The sequence below is a fragment of the Silene latifolia genome, chromosome 10, assembly GCF_048544455.1.
Source record: "Silene latifolia isolate original U9 population chromosome 10, ASM4854445v1, whole genome shotgun sequence".
NCBI classification, from domain to species: domain Eukaryota; kingdom Viridiplantae; phylum Streptophyta; class Magnoliopsida; order Caryophyllales; family Caryophyllaceae; genus Silene; species Silene latifolia.
The window spans coordinates 161,166,603-161,179,410 of record NC_133535.1 but is presented as its reverse complement, the minus strand read 5'-3'; the positions used below and the strand labels follow the sequence as shown (position 1 = coordinate 161,179,410).

Below are 12,808 nucleotides of genomic sequence, written 5' to 3'. Positions count from 1 at the left end.
AAATAAGAATGAAAATGAAGTTTGAATCTTACAGGTTGGGTATGGAATTGAAGGGAATTTAATCAGTAATTTGTCCACGACAAATAACGACCGGCTCCTATATACTTTTCACAAACTAGTTGTTCCTCCGCGCGCGATGCGCGCGGAGTTCCAAAGCCCATCTCCACCTTTTTTAAACTATAAAGCTTGCGTATCATTCGAAAGGATTATTGTATAATATTTTCTTAAACAACAATTGTTTAAGTATAATCCAAGGCGATATATCAGAAAAGGATATGAGCTTTCCAACGCTTCTAAATTTAGGATTCCCAGATAATAAAGAGTTTGCATATGAGCTCCAAATACAGTGCAAGAAAAATGCAGTGTTTGCGCCTTTAAAAAGCACGTCTTATAGATCGAGTGCTACACAAACTATAATAAATTTCTGCCACTATAACAATCAAAATAGTGACATGAAAGGCAGGACATCAGAGATCACTACTTTTTCCAGATTAAAAACGAAGAGTTATAGGTCTCTTCTGCAGCGACGACGGGGAGTTTGAAGGGGGTGAGTTTGCTTTGCAGCTGGTTTGCTCTATTAGAAATGGGAAAGGAAAAAAAAAATTTAAAGAACTAAAATCTTCGATTTTCAGCTTCTCAATATAATAGCTATGAATATATCGCTGGTTGCCCATAGTCTCATATGTGCTCTTGTCGAAAAAAAAAAACAAAGTGTTTGATAAATAATGTAGGTTGTCAGTTCTCCGGTGGAATATTGCCGGAATAGCATAACCAGAGGCCGAGTCCAAAGTACCACATCCCTCTAATTTTAAAACATTAAGATTTCAGACCAATTTGTGACGGTTATACAAATTAAATACGGTTTGTGACAGAATCCTCAATCTAATCAAGAGATTCGACCAGTTTTTCTGTTCACCACCTTTTTACTCGAAAATCGAAATGTTCTAATATCGTTGCTCTGTCTAGGCTCCTCATCCAAGCCCTGGTCTGTTCCTTACCAATAACAAATGCTTCTCTCATTGTAAACCTTTCAAGTTTCAACATGTAACTCGTAAGAAACCAGAAGTACAAAGTTGTAAAGGCAACCGTGGAACACAGTACTCCAGAAATCGTATTCAGAAATTAGAGGGCAATGCCAAGTCGTAAGAAATCAGAAGCACAATTTTTTTTTTTTTTTGACAGCGAAGCACAAATGTTAATTAGCTGAAAACTTGAGAAGACTCCAACTCCACGCTGATAAAGCTCGGTGAACCTGAAATGCCTGCCGACGACAAAAGCAAAAGCACATCAATTACTAAGACACTCCAAAAACTCTATATTTATCATTAAATTAACTCTTTTAATGTAAATGGAATTATCTAGGGGGTTTACCTCCGCCATGCTAGAGGTAACTATTCCGGAACGACCACGTGTGTATATTATATTGACGTAGACCTGGTTGCACAATAGGAAAATCATGAATCACGTAGTTGCTATGAAGAACATATACAAACTTCAGAAGCTACACTTTGGGGGCACACTTTGGGTTGACGACATGAACAAGCAACCATATTCACGTTTTAGATCATTCCATCAAGGTTTAAATAATTATAATGGAAACTGAAAAAGCCATTAATTTGTGGTTCTTTTCCCTTGTGGGAATGAAAATTGGTGACAAGTGACAAATAAACTACTTCCGAGAAGAACAAACTACAAAGCCATAGGATGTTAGAACATATTAGCTGACATTTAAAACAGCCTACAAAGTTATCTAACCACCCTCTCTAGGTGCTTCTATCATACTCTCCATACATGCAATGTTAAGCACTTGGGAAACAGGGAAAAACAGAAAATATTCCGAAGGAAATTTTCATCACCAATAGCGGCGTTAAATAATCCCAAAAACATAGGGGCAAGGAAGATATCCTTATCTACCAACCTGAAATTTGAACAAATATGCTGAAAAGAGATATTACCTCGATATTCAGTATGTTTTGAGACACCATAACGATCTTCACTATTATTATTAGAGCTTGCAGTTCATGATTAGTGACCACGCCCACCATGGGCCAGCTAAACCTTTGAAACCGCAAGGACCTTAACACAAATATATAATAGCAAGGCCTCAACTTTACGCAATGCAATATAGATGTAGTCAACAAATCCGAAGACGGTGCCCATCAAAGCCATAGCCATCACGGCCATCTGTATCATCTTGGACATCCCTGGCTTCCTCAAGCTGAAAGAAACATTTGCCAGATAATGAACAATAATTTGATCAATACATATATATTAATCCTTTTCAATTTATGGACCAAGATCCTTATAGTTTATTTTAATACAAGCCTATTTCAAACTGTAGCTATGTTACCTTCCCTCCACATCCAACTCATTATCCTTGTGACTTTACCCCTCCAACCATACATATAAATATATGATACATATACCTCTTTCGAATTATATGCAATGACGATGTCATTTGTCTCAAAAAGAATACTTTTGTTTTAGCATGAATAACCAGAATGCATTACAAACTGTGGCTAAGCTACATTGCCTCAACAGAAAATTCAACACACCAAATCAAATAAAATCACAATAAGAACAAGCTAAGCAAGACTTTACCAAGCATAAGCTGGAGGCATATATGCATTATAAATACTGCATCACCAGCGCATCGATACTCATACTTAGCCAGGAGTGAGTTATCTGACACCATAATTGCAAAAGAACATTAATATTCTGAAATAAAGTAATACCCTAACACAAGCAATCATAATCAAATAAAGCAGAACCTTAATACAAACAATCATAATCAATTAAAAGCAGGGGAAAAACAATCATCAGTCACATCTCAGTATGTAAAACTCAAATTAACACCATCCAAGCGAAACTAACTAAATGCTAATCATCTTGGTCGTCGGTCTCATCATTACAGCCATGAGTGAGTTATCTAACCACCGATTTTAAAACAATTAAGGCCATTCAAGAGAGAGACGTGTGTCTTACTCTCATCAAAAGGGTTGAAAACAATCTAGCACGGGTGTTTTTCAACTTCCTTAAAAATCAATACACTTACTTCAATTGGGAAAGTATTCGACGTCTCATTAATAACCATGTCTTATTTATCAAAGATAATAATCCAACAGATTTGTTCAATAACCCGTTAAGTGAAGTCAATTCCTTATTCGGATTGCCTTCCTATTTGTTTTGGGTTTCAGGCTCTCATCCCCGCTAATTTGATAGGTGTAATTTGACAGGACCAGCAATAGAATGATGTACGGCTAAAATGAGAACCACGGAGAAGGTGACTCACAAATCGTCTATATTTCTCTCTTCCAGGCATGATTTAATCTCTGACTATTACTTCAGTTTCAATATTTGTTGGGTGACTGGGTCCAAGTTAAATGGTGATTTGGTTTGTTTTCAAAAGAAAAGTTGCAAACTAAAAGCCTAACAAACGACGACAACTCATGTTATATGAAGAAAGGACCACAGAAAGGTAGAGTGACTGGAAGCTCGAATAAAACACCACTCAGCCATTTTGCATCTTCAATGTAACTCATTTTCTCTGTTTTCTTCATAGAGGCTTCTATCCCGTGAGACCTTGAACCTATGTTACTCAGACTCGGTGTCAAGTGGCGGACAAGAAAAAACCAAAAATGTGAAAGTAGCCTGAACAAAAACAAAACATAGAGTTACATTTTGTAAATAAGGGAACAAAATCAGAATCCCGACTATGTAAATTAGGGAACATAAGCCCGACTATAAATTAAGAATAGCAAAAGCAAAAGTTACATTTTGTCAATAAGATAACATAAACAATCTCAATTTTGAAACAAACTCACCAAATAGGAAAAAGTGGCAAGCTAAGAGATTCTTGTGTGTTAAACACGCCAATTTAATAGGGCACAACCATTCGACAAAAAACACATCAATGCAGAATATGAAATTACGATTCCCATGGGCAGTAAGAAAGAGTCTATTTACCTAAGAGATGCAGCAACATCTTGAAATAGTCCACATAAACTGTAGATTAGGTCGTTTAGTAGAACAATTTCGACAATCCATCCGGTATTGTCGTGCAGCAACCCTCCAGGCCACCTCGGCAACCAGCACACCCTACAGACCACATACAAATATCATTTAAGACTCCAATTAGCAAATGTTACCCTAACCACCAGACACTTATGTTCCCAAATGCTTAAGGAGCCACTCCACTCTTAAAGTTTTGAGTTCTCATCTACATTAAATGATAAACAAGGCTCTTAAATATACAAAGAAGTGAGTAAATCAAATTTGTACAAATGCAAAAAGTTCATTAAACTGCATAAATGAGATTTAACAAAGCTAAAATATATACCCCCAGTGTCCGGATCAACTCTATAACCCGAAACGTAAAGAAATGACTGAGACACTCAAATAAGAAAAACGTAACAAACTGACAAGTGATAAAGACAAAAGGAATAAATTAAGGAAGAAAAGAAACCCAAATTAAAGAGATACAACAGTATATAAAACCCAACCGGGTTGACCGCTTAAAGAAAGATAAGTTAATCGCACAGCTAATGAAAGATTACCCAACACTCTTGCAGTTGTCCCATAATCTTTTCCTCCACTTCCACCGTTAAATTCAAAATTAAACCCTGATTAAACTTCACAGTTGAGTGTTACTCTCTCAGAAACTATTGGTTTGTTACTCTCTTCGTCAGAAACTATTTTCTTCGTATCCTCCTTGCTCTTGAGCCAAGTTTGCAATAGTGAATTAATCTAATTTGACCCGACCTAAACCTTCCCCGGACCCCGAAAGTATAGTTTGAAGCGAAATTATCCAAACCTAAACTGACCCAACCTGACAACACATGAAAGAACTTATTTGAACCAAAACCTTCATAATCCCAACCCAAAGTCACTTGACCAGTTGACCCCTTATAACCCAACTATGAGCTACCCGTACCCAAAATAAGTTAAGCTAATTGTCATGTCTACTCTCAACTCATTGTTTTTTGAAAGTATTTCAAAGTACCGTTTCTTATTCTAACTGAAATGCAAAGGAAGGTTCATTAACTTGAAAGTGATGATGTAGTCTGAGTTTCTATAATATATGGAGCAGCCAATATCTTCAGACATTGATTTACTAAAGCACAGACTTCTTAATAACAGCCGAAAATTGCTTATGGATCATGCTTTAAGAAAGAAAATAAGCATCATGGCCATCCCCAAGGTACGCTCTAATTTGACACTTACCAACATCTACCTAAGAAGACTTCTCAAAGACACGCAATCCAAAGCAAATAAAAAAATTACTTACCATCGCCGTGTCTCCTGACATCCTCACCGTCACATCACCACTGTCATCGCAAACGTCAGGTCATGTCGATACTCTGCATGTTTGGGTAGCTAATTTAATCATCCTTAGCTTGCCATCATGCTCCTGGCAACAATGTTGGTTGTAACTATTATAACAACAAAACATAAGCAATAATTAGAGAAATATCGTGTTTGCATTTTTAAAGAAGTAATCGTAACTATTTATGAGATAGGAGGCCAATCTTCGTCGCCCTTAGAAACGGCAACAATACCCACAAAAACTCACTCATAAGCAATGCAATGTAATCGGACAACTCAATTAAATTTTAACCTAGTTAACAAAATCAATCCAAATCTAAAATGAATAAATGATTCAATAAAAAATGAGTAAAAAAAAAAGAATAAAAAAGATGCAGAAATCAATCTAAAATGAATAAATGAATCAAAAAAAAGATAATACAATAACAGATCTACAACCTCTTTAAAGTTCATACGGAAATTGAATGATTAATTGCAAAAAAGGAGTAAAAAATTAGGTTAGGCTATTATGAGGAGCGATTTAGACAATAATATTTCCAGAAGAAGAAGAAGAAAGTGAACCAACCTTCAAATCAATCGATAAGCAATGGTCGAAGTTGAAATTAAGGCGATTACATAGTTGATGATGCAGATTAGAAATGAAGAAATAAGAAATGAAGAGAGGTGGAGATGGAGAATCAGTAGTAGAAGGAGGAGAGGGAGAGAGACGATCAGCATAGAGAAATGAATAGAGAGAGAAACAGTAGCAGAAGTAGAAAAAGAGAAGAACACTACTGTGCATCACATGGCTCGCACGGTTGTTACTGCTCTACTGTTCATTTGAGAGTGAATTTCCAAAGTTCTCACATTTAGAAGGGTCTTAGATATGTTACGGGATTAACATAGAGTACGGTATCGGATGCCCATAGAGTAATACAGGTATAGACTATAGTGATACCGACCATGGACATCTGTTTTAACCCAATTTTCCTCTAACATTTCGAAGCCCATCTCAAATCCAAATTGAAATTTTCGTTCAGGCTTATGTGTATTTTCTAGAATTTACAATGGCCCGACTTGAGAAACCTTTCCGAGCCCGCTAACCTGTATGGGCATGGCCATGGGTAAAATAACTAACGTAAGTCCGACACATGTTTGACTGAAACCTACATCGGGTCATCTCGATAATGTTTCCCCAAGGCTCTACTCTCTATAAATTTTTTCGCTAGTATTCATTTATCACAAGTAAATAAGTAATTTGTAATCGCCTTAAAAATAGTGTTTTTAGCAATTGATGTTGCAAAATTCTCATTCGTGACGGCACTATTCGTTGTTAAGTTTGTGACCTTTTACAAAGAACAAATAAGAGGGACTTGTAAAAGGTTCACAAGCAAGACGGTCGGTTGATATTGAATACAATTTAAATAAAACAAAGTGAGTATATATAAAAAAAGAAAGCTCAGCTGCGCAACTCTCAACCCGAAATTCAGAGAATGGTGGTAGACCCAAATCTGCCACAAATGCGCTGAAATCATCACAGCTTTCAGATTGCACCAGCCGGAAATCGAACCCGGGTCTGTACCGTGGCAGGGTACTATTCTACCACTAGACCACTGGTGCTTATTGCTTTCTGATTGCAAGTACGTCTATATATTGCTTATGGTTATTATTTGTTAACTTTTTGGAAAGTATCTTTGAATCTAAATGCCTTAGCTAGTTGATAGACAATATAAGTAGTGATAAGTGATGTATAAGCCTTTTTCAAACTTATGTAACATAGTCACCCTCTTCAATGTTTCGAGCCTATATTTTCTCGACATGAACTAAGAGATCGCAACATATATTGCACTCTTACATTGATTCAATCTTACGTACCAAAGTCTAGGCTCAATGGGACAGCTAAAAATGATTTTTTTAGTTAAGCTCGTTCATCTTCTAGATGTGCGACCGCTTCTAGAGTACAATAAAGTACAAGCCTATAATTCTTGAATCGACCTACACGAGATAATCTCATAAAAGACGGATAATCAGATATAAAAAGTAACAAGATAACATTAAAACACCACAATTTATTCCCAAAGTTAATTACACCTTAATCACAAATAATATGCACAAATAAAACAAATCAAGAATTCTTCAAGTTCTCCAAACAATACACCTACATAGAACAAAATACAAGCAAAAGAACAATTGTACAAAAAAAATTAAAATTCAAACTGAAAACTTAAATTTGTTGAATCTTTTCACAATCTAGTTACTTCATCAAATTCATAGTCTTCCTTAGAACAATCCCAATAGTTTCTTAGGTGGTTTTCCGGTTGTGCGACATTTCGCCGCAATTTCTTCCAATTTAGCAAGTTCTTCACCTCTTTTGGTTTCAACCAAAGCCTTTTTCTCCTCTGCTTCCTTTTGTATTAGAGCCAATCTGTCCTTCGTTGCTTCCGCGAATTTTGCCTTCTTTTTTTCTAATTCTTCCTGCATTTTATTAAGTCGTCTTAGTTAGGATATTAAACCGTTAACTGGGCCTCAACCATTACCTTGTTACGCTTACAAAAAATTAAAACTCGTATTTATAGAAGGTAAATGGTACCTCAATTTTCTTTAGTTCTGCCTCAACTGCTGCTTTCTTGGTGCTTTCCCATTCATCTATAGCTGCTATTTTCTTGTGTGCCCTGTTCATTTAGTTTGAATTCATTGTCATTGATAAAAACACAAGAAGCAGCGGGTACAGATAATGCATTTTAAAAATTTTTACCAAGGTCCAATTAACCGTGGGCCAAAAAATCTATTTAGGTCAACATGTATCCAGTTCAAGCTCGCATTTGATCACCTCTAAATTTCTACTGACCTTTTTATTATTTTAAAAAAACATGTTTATTGTTACTAATAGGAGGGAGAGTATAACTTAATGAGGTAATTTATTATTAATGAAATCGGTTACATATATAGGCCCTGTTTGGTAAACAGCGGATTAATTTCAACATAAGCAGATTGCAAAAGCAGATTATAAATGGCAGATTTTATCAGAAGGTTTGACTAGCATATTATAATTAGCAGAATTGATTTGAGTGTTTGGTAATTGGCAGATTACGATTAGTAGATTGTTAGTTTTCTTTGTAAAATGGAGAAAAATTTCCTATTTTACAATATGCTAACCAATATCTTTGGGTAAGAAGATATTGTAAAAAAAGATATTGACCCCAAATATCTTTGTTTCAATATCTTTGTTTACCAAACACTAAAATTAGCATATTGATTGGTCAAACATGCTAAAAGCCTTGAATATGCTAAAATTTGGCCAATATGCTGTTTACCAAACAGCGCCATAGTAGACCGTCTTGGATAACAATCCAAGAATATTCCTAAACTATTCTATAGGATATTATTATGATAACCATAATAATATCTTTCCTAATATCTCAATATATCTATATTCTCTAATACACCCTCAGTCAAAACGGTAGGTAACGGACGCTTTGACTGGACCAAAGATAGCTGATGAGACCGTTGTAGATGAGCCAAGTTGATATATGTCAACGCTTGACCCGGGTTAGTGCCTTGTGCTTGTCTTGATTATGCCATGAGCCATACATAATTAACACTAAGGAAACTAATCGTGCACGAGCGTCGAAACAACTCGTAAGACACAAACTAAATTAACGTCAAGGTGCACGAGGGCCGAAGCAAACTCGTGAAACACCGACAACATAAAAGAAAACAAATGGTGTACGAGGGCCGAAGCAAACTCGTGAAACACCGGTACGGTGAGGGCCGAAGCAAATTGATCAACCGTACAAAATAAAATAAAAAACACAATGAAACTAATAAACCATAAACAAAAGCACATATCCAAGAGGCACTTCTATCATGTCGCAGTAGACCGTCTTGGATAACAATCCAAGAAATTTCCTAAACTATTCTATAGGATATTATTATGATAACCATAATAATGTCTTTCCTAATATCTCAATATATCTATATTCTCTAATACTTATTTATATGATACGATGATTAAATTTTTTTTTGTCAGATAAGAAAAATTGGCTAAACTATAGTGAATAAAATTCAAACAATGATCTTACTTGTTCTCAGTTTTGCACTTCTCACTTTCTTCCCATGCTTTGATTAAGGACAACCTCTTTTCAACCTCAGCTTGATCAAGCTCCACATCTGAGAATAATAATCAAGAATATTAGAAATTCTAGTGAAACCAAGATTTGTAAATTGTAACTAGGAAGCGAAAAAAAAAAGACAGGGGACGAACTAGTAATACACTAAGTTAAAATAAAATAAAATAAAATAAAAAAAGATCGAAAATTTTAACTAAGAACATCAAATATTTCACTTCTAAGGCCGACCTCCCCTGCTAGCCCTATCGTTTCGTCACTATTAGAGACAAATGAAGTCATAGGCATACCTCTACTGACTGATTCATCAGAAGGTTTCTCTTCTTCAGGTTTATCTTCTGTTGTCTCTGCCACCTCTGTTCATCATAATTCAAAAGCATTAATTTCAAGTTTTATGCAATTAAATTTTACCAAAATGAAAGTTAACGTCCACCCACATAGTCAATATTCAATACGGGTTTTTCTAACCTATGCCCAGTGGGCATAGGATAAGAAATCAAAAAAGGAAAAAATTGAATGCATTTCTTGTAAAAAAGAAGTAAAAGTGATGAGATTTTGCAATTTCCCATAAAAATAGCGTTTAATTCTTTCCTTTTTTGATTTCTTATCATATGCCTAGCGTAGGTTAGAAAAACCGATTCAATACATATGAAAATATGAAATTTTGTTGAAACAAGTTTCGAGGCAGCCTTTAATTGTCGAAATTATAAAGTTTTGCTCTCGAAGGATTTTTTTTTTTTTTTTTTCTGTTGATTTCTTCCACTTTTTCTTTTTTTACACGAATACACAGGTTGAATTGGATTGAAGAGAGTACGTACCACCTTATATTTGTAACAAAACATGTATATAGTCAAACATAAAACCCTTAACATGTAAGGTTCCACGTAAAATCAATAATAACAGAAGTTTTAGTGTAATTATAGTAATAAGGAAGAAATTATAAAGAGGCTAAGATATGAAGTTTACGGATTAAAACGTCGATAATACCTAAATAATTTAGTATATTATTTATGTTTTCGTTGTTAAAGGGACAGCAGTCTCTACTAACCCACCTAGCTCCGCTACTGAAATTATATAGTTGTGACAGTTTATAGTTTTATACGGAATACTTACTTTCAACAGAATCAAGGGCAGTTTCGGTTGAAGGTACAACCTCCTCGGACGGTTCAGATGTCTCCACGGCCGGTGCAGGCGTCTCTTCTACTGCCGGAGTTTCGACAACCTCAACCTTCTTGGTATCCTCTTCTGCCATATGTTATGTTACTAGTGTTTCCTTAAAACCTTACAAATAATACAAACAAATAAATGAAATAAATGATAGAAAGACAAAAAAAATAATATGAATGGTGTTAATAAGTTGTGTATTGTCTAAGGTATTTAAGTGGAAAAAGCCAAGTTGATAATATTAGTTTAAGGAATATTTTGTTAGTAGATAAATATTGTAAATATTTTATTTTAATTTTTTTTGATTAAATTTTGTTAAATAAATGAAGTTATTATGTAGGTTGATTGGAGAGGAGTATTGCTGAGGAAGTGGCTTAGCTGGGATTTGATGGATGGTAGGTACAAGTACAAGGCAACTAAGGTTAATATAGAACCAATTAACAAAAAAAATGGCCTTTTCATAGTTGTCATTATTCTTATTTTCTTACGTTTTCATTTCGTGTAGTAATTGTTGTTTAGAAAGAATTGTTGTTTAGAAAGTGTTGTAGTAAATGGTGAAATAATAATATTGGAGTAGTGAATAGTACTTAAAGTCATACGTTGAATTTTTACGTCTAATAAAAGCGTGTTTGGAGACGTGAAAATAATTTATAATGTAATTTTTATTATAGTATGAAGAAAAGAACTTAAGATTGTAATTGAGGACCTGACCGATGACCGAAAAAATAAATTAGCTAGGTAGACTGAATACCGCATGATCTGACCAAACCTGATTTTCAGCCCTATGGAAGATCTTAGGTGACCGAAACTAAGATTTGTTACTATTTGGTATGCGATTATTAAATTTTAATTTCATTAAATTCAATAAACTCATTACTTGATTTGTCACCTAGTTTTAATAATCGCTATGTGAATAATATTATAACTTTGTTTTCATCATGTAATATGTTATACTCCCTCCGGCTTGCTGTTTTCTTCCCATTTCATTATAATACTTCTCACATATATTAGAGAAACGGGAAGAAAATTAAAAGCCAGAGGGAGTATTTCATCAGTGTGAAAATCTTAAATTTTCGCGCATGCAGCCCAAACTTTTTTTCAGGTCATTGCAATCATTTTACCAGCTTAATTTCAACTTAGTTCAGTTTAACTTCATTTAGTTCTCATCACTTCATTCCAGCTCTAATCAACTCATTTTGGCTCAATTCACTTCAACTTTATTCAGCACACAACCTATCCAACATTCCAAAATCATTGCATGATTGGTAAGACTATTTAAGAAGTATTGGAAAAGGAAACCACCCTTCTAAATTAGATTTTTTTTTCATGCTTCTTGGTTCTCCTACCTTTACGGCGCAAGTTGTTGGGGAAGTTATGACTTAAAAACTTAAAGAGGCCAACTCATAGACAAAGGCAACAACGACATACACCAATACAAACATATAAGAACAACTCCATTTGGGTCCCTTTTGTCTCATAAAATCAATAAATCATTCATACTTCCTGCTTCCATATCATTTTTGGAATTGAAAATGAGTGGAGTGTGGTTTTGGAACTTCCTTTTATAATTTATGAAAATTTAAAGGCAAATATATGTATTTATGTTGATGATTCAAGACAGCTAGATGGACAGGTACCCTTGAGGAGTTGAGGTCCCATATGGAATCTTTAATCAAGTTAGATACTATCATTTGGCTTTAACTATGTTACATTCTTGATGCATATAGAATCTTATATAAATTGATGTTAGAAATTACATCAATGAATGATTGATCAATTAGTTTTTTTTGTTTATAATAGTTGTAAGTTACGATTAAGAAGTGGTATGTACGATCAATTCCAAAAAAAAAAAGTGCTGATTTAGATGATTCTACATTTTCATGGTAATTTATTTTCATTTACAACCGGTATAAATAAGAATTGTGACGATCAAGATAGAGCTATTGAGTGTACAAACTACAAAGAATGATTGATCAACTAGTCTTTTGCTTATAATAGTTGTAAGTTACAACTAAGATGTGGTATGCGCATCAATTCCAAAAAAAATGCTGGTTTGAATGATTTTACATTCTCATGGTAAATTATTCTCATTTACAACCGTTGTAAATAAGAATTGTGATGATCAAGATAGAGTTATTGAGTGTACAAACTACAAAGAATCAATTTATGTATGGTTTGTGTGATTTAAGACTGTCTTAATCTAAAGACTCTCA

General features: G+C 34.5%; 1 protein-coding gene, 1 long non-coding RNA gene and 2 other non-coding genes across 8 annotated transcripts; all 4 read right to left on the bottom strand.

The window, feature by feature from the left end:
• Window positions 1-783: 783 nt before the first annotated feature.
• LOC141606754 (uncharacterized) lies at window positions 784-6,158 on the bottom strand. 4 transcript variants are annotated; one of them, XR_012526814.1, is made up of 8 exons: window positions 5,891-6,158; window positions 5,288-5,432; window positions 3,967-4,098; window positions 3,293-3,651; window positions 2,602-2,685; window positions 1,956-2,218; window positions 1,372-1,434; window positions 784-1,261 (listed from the first exon to the last, which is right to left on the bottom strand). It is a non-coding gene; the product is annotated as an uncharacterized LOC141606754 (long non-coding RNA). The 4 variants fall into 4 exon arrangements; XR_012526816.1 differs by having other exon boundaries at window positions 3,509-3,651; XR_012526813.1 differs by having other exon boundaries at window positions 2,602-3,651.
• Window positions 6,159-6,759: 601 nt separating this feature from the next.
• LOC141609949 (small nucleolar RNA snoR114) lies at window positions 6,760-6,847 on the bottom strand. Its single transcript, XR_012527849.1, has one exon. It is a non-coding gene; the product is annotated as a small nucleolar RNA snoR114 (small nucleolar RNA).
• Window positions 6,848-6,853: 6 nt separating this feature from the next.
• Window positions 6,854-6,924, bottom strand: TRNAG-GCC (transfer RNA glycine (anticodon GCC)). The gene has a single exon. It is a non-coding gene; the product is annotated as a tRNA-Gly (tRNA).
• Window positions 6,925-7,353: 429 nt separating this feature from the next.
• Window positions 7,354-10,996, bottom strand: LOC141606752 (remorin-like). 2 transcript variants are annotated; one of them, XM_074426032.1, is made up of 5 exons: window positions 10,545-10,996; window positions 9,722-9,787; window positions 9,387-9,474; window positions 7,895-7,976; window positions 7,354-7,779 (listed from the first exon to the last, which is right to left on the bottom strand). In XM_074426032.1, the coding sequence occupies exons 1-5, from the start codon at window positions 10,681-10,683 to the stop codon at window positions 7,585-7,587; spliced, it is 570 nt and encodes a 189-aa protein (XP_074282133.1). In that variant the 5' UTR covers window positions 10,684-10,996; the 3' UTR covers window positions 7,354-7,584. The 2 variants fall into 2 exon arrangements, with proteins under 2 accessions (XP_074282133.1, XP_074282134.1); XM_074426033.1 differs by having other exon boundaries at window positions 9,722-9,778; window positions 10,545-10,787.
• Between the last annotated feature and the right edge of the window lie 1,812 nt (window positions 10,997-12,808).

Excerpts from the sequence above, each read along its gene's own strand:
- LOC141606752 (XM_074426032.1), bottom strand. The coding sequence starts at position 10,683 with ATGGCAGAAGAGGATACCAAGAAGGTTGAGGTTGTCGAAACTCCGGCA. Across the intron at positions 9,788-10,544 it reads TGCCCTTGATTCTGTTGAAA|AGGTGGCAGAGACAACAGAA; the intron begins GTAAGTATTCCG and ends TATGATGAACAG. Across the intron at positions 7,780-7,894 it reads CAGAACTAAAGAAAATTGAG|GAAGAATTAGAAAAAAAGAA; the intron begins GTACCATTTACC and ends AATAAAATGCAG.